The sequence below is a fragment of the Thunnus thynnus genome, chromosome 13, assembly GCF_963924715.1.
Source record: "Thunnus thynnus chromosome 13, fThuThy2.1, whole genome shotgun sequence".
Classification (NCBI taxonomy): Eukaryota; Metazoa; Chordata; class Actinopteri; order Scombriformes; family Scombridae; genus Thunnus; species Thunnus thynnus.
Genome location: NC_089529.1, coordinates 28,006,940 through 28,013,024, shown reverse-complemented (window position 1 = coordinate 28,013,024; position 6,085 = coordinate 28,006,940). Strand labels below are relative to the sequence as shown.

Below are 6,085 nucleotides of genomic sequence, written 5' to 3'. Positions count from 1 at the left end.
AGTGAAAAGATCAAATACTTAATACTTTTACATTCAAAATACAAAACAATTTAATATACAACTGTTTAAAACAATGTATAATGTAAAAACAAGAGTAACCACAACATCTGTAAACCTGACGGTGGGACAGTTCGGTTCGGTGAATGTACAGAACAACAGTAGTTTGCCCATTGAAACACATGCATAACCAGGCACAGTTATACACTTTGACGCCCACTGTTAAAAGTTTCTTGTGTTGAAAAAAGCTAAAACATTTTTATTTTCATCAAAATTATACATTTTAATTTACAGGCCCTTCCAGCATTAACTTAAAAAAAAAAAAAAAAAAAAAAAGAAATCCCTGCTACAAGAGGCAAAGTCCCGCTGGTGAGAATAGTCTGAACTGAAGAATCTGAATATTATTGTCGATAGTTTGGTCTGAAATCACAGTATGATACAGGAGCTGGTCCCATGCTGTTAAAGAAGGGTGTTGCTAATTCTGTAAAAAAAAAAAACAACAACAACAAAGATTTAAAAAGTGTTCTGAATATATGGCCATATACTCAAGCGACTAAAAAGAAATGTCCGGTCTGGTGGTGAAAGTGTGAATGTGAGCGATCCAGTGAAGCATCCACTGTCGCTGCGAGTCCCGTTTTTTTTTACAGTCACTCAGGAGGGAAATTTTAAAGAAATAAGATTTAGTCGTCTTGTTCAGGGATTGAAGGTTGAAAGGGGGGAGGGGGATCGAAGGGGGAAATCTGCTGGTTGGGGTTTTAAAAACAAGTGCGTATTCCACTTGAAAGAGTCGACCGCCCGGTCAGTGCTTGTTGTTCGTCTCCTCCTGGCCCGAGCTGGAGAGGCCGTTCTGGGGTTGGCTGGAGCCCGAGCCCAGGCCGTACAGTCTCCCACAATACTTTGCGTCGTCTATGTTGTCTTCAAAGAAAAGCTGAACGAAATGATAGAAAGATGTCAGTTTGATGACCGCCGTGGTACTAAACTCACAGCTAATATCCTTACATGCTGTATACTTAAAAGTCCCACAAAATACTTTAGATAGAGAAAAATGACCGATGAAATGATGTCTTCAAACATCTTCTTTTGTCCAACCAACAACCCAAAATCCAAAGCTAATCAGATTATCACGTATGACACAAAAAAGCTTCAAATTTTCACATTTGTGAAGCTGCAACCAGCAACTGTTTGGCATTTTTTCCTTAAAAAATAATTTAATTTTCTGTCGATCGACTAATTGTTGCAGCTCTATGACTGTTTCATATTGATGCTCTAGTGTCACAGAAACCTCAACTCAATGCTATTAAAATTTGAGACCTTTATCTAAATATTGCAGCGCTGTGATTGGTAACAAAATAAACTAGAGCTGCAACGATTCGTTGATCGACTGAAAAAGAACTGCTGACTATTGTGATCAATTGTTTTTAAAGAAAAATACACTAAAATTATCTCGTTCCAGATTCTTAAAATGTGATTTTCTAGTTTCTTTTGGCTTCTATGATAGTAAACTGAATATCTTTGGGTTGTGGACTGGACTTTTTCATTAAAATGTTACCAGTAGCAATTAAACTGAAATTTCTTATCAAGTCACCGAATACATTAACATTTTCCCAGATGTTTAAGTGTCTATTTCAGAGCAATCTCTCTCAGTTTTACCACATTTTCACCATAAATTCCCAGACTTTTAAGCAGTAAAGTTTTCAAAGTATTTTTCAAACTGATTGTATGTTCCTATGTGATGTTTACAGTAAACAAGGTCCTCTAGTGGTGATGACAGTTAAGATTCTTCTTTCCAGTAATCAAAAGTTAAGAGAAAAACGGGGTGTAAATGCTGCATTCACAGCTGGGTATTTGTGCGCTCGTACCTCTTTCATCCTGAAGAAAGCCATGCCGGTGAGCAGCGAGTCCGATCCCGCCTGATGCTGTCTCCCGATCCTCTTCAGCTCCAACTGGTCGGCCACTTCCTGCAGCCCTCCCTGAACAAACGCATCACACAAACGTCTCAAGACTTTTTCCTGACATGATTTGGTTTCCTTAAAACACGAACACCGTCATCTGCTACAGCCTCAAACTGCTACGTTGAACTCAGGCTATGATACCTTTAGGTTCTTGCAGCTCTTCATTAAGTATTTGACGTCGTAGATGGCGGGGAAGAACAGGTTGAGGATCTGGAAAAAGTCGTGTTCTTCCTCGGGAAGCCGCGCGTCTGTCAGGAGCTTCACCAGGTAGCCGAAGTCGTAGCCGCTGAGAGACGGAACAGAGCAGGAGGATTCAGGTCAGGGTGGTCTGGATTACAAACTGATGATACTGGGTTCAAACTAATAAGCAGTCGTCACGGCTGGAAGTTGACACCAATGTTAAAGTACCTTTAATTAGTGCAGTAACTGGGAAACTCCCAGCAGTTAGATTAGATGTCTCGATTTAGCATACAAGTACATATTTAAATGATTTGCTATAAAAAAGGACAAAACACAAGAAACACAGGCACTGAATCTGTAAAACATTTAAGAAACTGCAGGTTCGCTGATACCAGTTCAAACGACCGACCTGTGGAAGGAGAGCCACTTGACGTTTTCACACAGCACCAGACCGGACGTCATGAGAAGCTCAGCGAAGTAGAGCGTATCGATTCCCTCTTCTTCGTGTTTTTTAAACTGGAGGCCGGAGTTCTGGAGAAGGTCTATGGAGTCCTGTGAGTACATGTCTTCTCTGTGATGAGACAAAAAAAAAAAAAAAAAGATATTAATTTATCAAGCTCAACCTTCAGCTGATGAATCTTTTAAGTGAGGATGATCATCAATTCTGGCTGCGTAACAGTAGATGGGACTAGCTAATTCTTTTGAAACCTAAGAAAGAATTCAGAATAACCAAGGGCTTCCTGTCTTGATGAGTGTAAAAGTCGACCTACGTGAGGTTGAACTTGAAGTTGAACTGCCACGTCGTTGTGCCGGGGGGGTAATCTCCGTCCTCATTCATGAACGTGAGGCCGAGCTGGATGATCTTCAGGAGGTCGACGTTGCACCTCAGCAGCTGGTACTGGTAGTCCACTGTGCTGCGAAACTCACCGATAGGTCGGACAACTACCCCGGGGAATTCTGTGTCCTGGTGAAAAAGACATGAAGAAGAAAAAAAACACTGAATATTTGCACCGTGTTATTTGACATAAATCCTGCTGTTAATGACTCCTCATCTCTTACCATGGCGATGTAATTGTAGCTTTGAATAATCTGCCGGATCTTCCTCATTTCTTCCTCCACATTGCTCGCCCAGACTTCACAGATTATCTGACTGGAATCTGTAAGTGCGGCTGGCATGTTGGCAGGTCACGAAAAGATCTAAAACCCCAACAATCCTGCAGCTGCTGGTGAAGGGGGGCTGAAGGGTGGCGGTGTGATGAGGAAACGACTCTGAAAGAGGATGAAAAAAACCGAGTTAGTGAACAAATCTCACCTCAACACTGACATCAAGACAAGATTAGATAAACGGGATGAGAACCGACGCTACTGTCGTTACAACAAAGTTAACGAATCAAAAGCAACTTTAGTAAATAGACTAAAACAAGTTTGGCAGCATCATTATTAAAAAAAAAACAAAGCTCAGAGAGAAAAGACTGGAGCACACTGATTGATTTGCTGCCTCTAATGGTGCAAACAGACTAATGTTTTCACACGACTGTGTCTTCATCAGAGTCAAAGAAAACACAAAGCATCACTACAGCAGTGGGACAAGATTCTGCCAAACAGATTTAAGTTTAATCTTTTGAAAAAGAGTTTAAATAAGTCAACAGTTTAGCAAGAGAACATTACTGTTCTGAAATTAGAATATTATATTCTGTGCAGGGCTGCAAATGTCATCATTTTTACTACTGATTATCACATAGTAGCAACAAATGCCGACCATAAGTCTTATGTGTTCATATTTTGTCTTAATTTACAACAGGAATACAAGGACCATTGTCATCTCACCACAGTTCAGGGCTGCAACTAGTAATCATTTTCATTATTGATTAATCTGACGATTATTTTCTCGATTAATTGATTAGTTGTTTGGTCCATAAATTGTCAGAAAGTGGTGAAAAATGTTGATCACTGTTTGCTAAAACCCAAGATGACGTCCTCATATGTCTTGTTTTGTCCCGACTAACAGTCCACAACCCAAATATATTCAGTTATATTGTAGAAGACTAAAGAAATGAGAAAATATTCACGTTTGAGAAGCTGAAATCAGATAATTTGGAAATGTTCTTCTTTAAAAAAATGACTAAAAACAATTAATCGATTATCAAAGTGTCTGCAATTAATTTAATAGTTGGCAACTAATCAATGAACCGACAAAAAGGAACAAGTGCCAATCATAGATTTAGAGTCCCAAGTCATGTCTGTCACGTTCACATTTTGTCTTAAACAAGTTCAAATGTGTTTTGCAGATTTAGTGACATGAATCACAACAGTAGTAATTCCTCACAGGCTACATCTTCTGAAATGCTCATTAACTGTTTTAAAAGACTACCTTAAGCTGTAGTAAGTGAAATGTTAAGAGCCACTGTGTTTTCCAAACAGCAGGAAGGAAGATATCTTAGTTTCTGTCAGCCACGTTTCTTATGTTGCTTTTTGTCTAAATATTACCGTAAAACATTCGCTCATAAGAGTTTTGAATGCGGGAAGAAGCCACTTTTTGAAGACAAAAGCCAGCACATGTACTACCAGCTGCATGAGTGCATTTTACTGGTGCACCACACTGTTTCCAGTCTATTAAGAACACAAAGCCAAAAGTAATGTTATCTAAACCATGAAAGCTATAATGTACAGTTTCTGTTGATCCTACTTTAGAGGTGAATATTAAACTTCTGAATTATCCTGAGAGGCGTTTTTAATAATTAGCCTCTACTCTCATTGACAGAAATGGCATTTCTTTTTTTCATTAATTTCCAAAGACAAAAACATTTTCATGCAGCTCGTTAGGGATGTTAAAAAATATTTCTTTGTATAGCAACACAAAGCAATGTATAATATACTCGAGATGAATTGACCTCACGTTAACGTTGTAGCTGTGGTAACGTTAGTTGTTTACACTTTCAGGCAAGCTAACTCAACTGATATCTATCAAATTGACACCAAATATAAAGCGTGTTCAAAGTAACTTGATGTCTTTGGGAATAGTTAATGACTCCTAACACCTCTGGAGTTTTTAGCGACTATTAAGTCTGAAATACTGTTAATTGTAAGCAACGACGTCGCAGCGAAGGACTGAAAGTATTAGCTGAGTGCTTAGCATGAAGGGCTAACGTTTACAAGCTAACCCTCGCGTTATCGAGAGAGCTAACCTCACCGGAGCAAAGATTAAATGAAACGGCTCTGTTTTTTTCACTTCTCAATAAGTCACAACGGCTACACACCTTGTAGACATGCCAAAGTGTTACTGAGTAAAGTATAAAAGTAAAGAAAACAGTTTTACCTGACAATTTCCTCGACGTAACCTGCCAAGCTATTCTGTAGCGCGTCTGTTGTCTTCTTCTACGTTTTCTTTCCCCTCCGGCTTCTCCTTCGTTGTTTATTGGCGGATCGCAGCTAAACGGTAAACGTGTCACTGCCGCCTACTGTGCTGGAGTGCACAACGACGCGCAACTAGACCTTATGTTGTACACATTGACATATCTTATATTTCTGATGACACATCAAAACAAAGTAGTTCAATTGTGTTTGTTTTACTGCTAAAAAGTGTGAAAATCTACATTTGAAAAACTAACGGCATTGTTATTATTCAGTGGTGAAATGTTCTGTACTTGAGTTACTTGTATTTTACTTGACTATTTCCATTTCATACTATTTTATACTTCTGCTCCACGACATCTCAGAGTCAAATACTGTTATTTTTACTCCACTGTATTTATTTGAGAGTTATAGTTACTTTACAAAACATGTGATGAGCATATAAAACAGGATGCATTATTTTAAAACCCAATTTGCAGATTAGAACATCTGTAGTAATAATCCAATATTATAATGTATAATAGTATAATCCTCTCAGGGCTTCTTTTCTGCATAATGAGTACTTTTAAGTATTTTATGCAAATAATACTAAAGTAACATTTTTA

The 6,085-nt window shown here is 38.5% G+C and overlaps 1 protein-coding gene across 1 annotated transcript; it reads right to left on the bottom strand.

Moving 5' to 3' along the window:
- Nucleotides 1-22: 22 nt before the first annotated feature.
- On the bottom strand, nt 23-5,541 carry cnot8 (CCR4-NOT transcription complex, subunit 8). The gene is made up of 7 exons (XM_067608885.1): nt 5,446-5,541; nt 3,189-3,398; nt 2,900-3,093; nt 2,539-2,700; nt 2,091-2,235; nt 1,857-1,967; nt 23-925 (listed from the first exon to the last, which is right to left on the bottom strand). Exons 2-7 carry the CDS (start codon nt 3,303-3,305, stop codon nt 797-799), a joined length of 858 nt encoding a protein of 285 aa, XP_067464986.1. The 5' UTR covers nt 3,306-3,398; nt 5,446-5,541; the 3' UTR covers nt 23-796.
- Nucleotides 5,542-6,085: the final 544 nt, after the last annotated feature.

What these genes read in the sequence shown, in the direction of transcription:
- cnot8 (XM_067608885.1), bottom strand. Translation starts at nt 3,305, where the DNA reads ATGCCAGCCGCACTTACAGATTCCAGTCAGATAATCTGTGAAGTCTGG. An exon ending in AACTTCAAGTTCAACCTCAC is followed by an intron (nt 2,701 to 2,899) that starts GTAGGTCGACTT and finishes GTCTCATCACAG; the next exon opens with AGAAGACATGTACTCACAGG. An exon ending in AGAGCTGCAAGAACCTAAAG is followed by an intron (nt 1,968 to 2,090) that starts GTATCATAGCCT and finishes GCGTTTGTTCAG; the next exon opens with GGAGGGCTGCAGGAAGTGGC.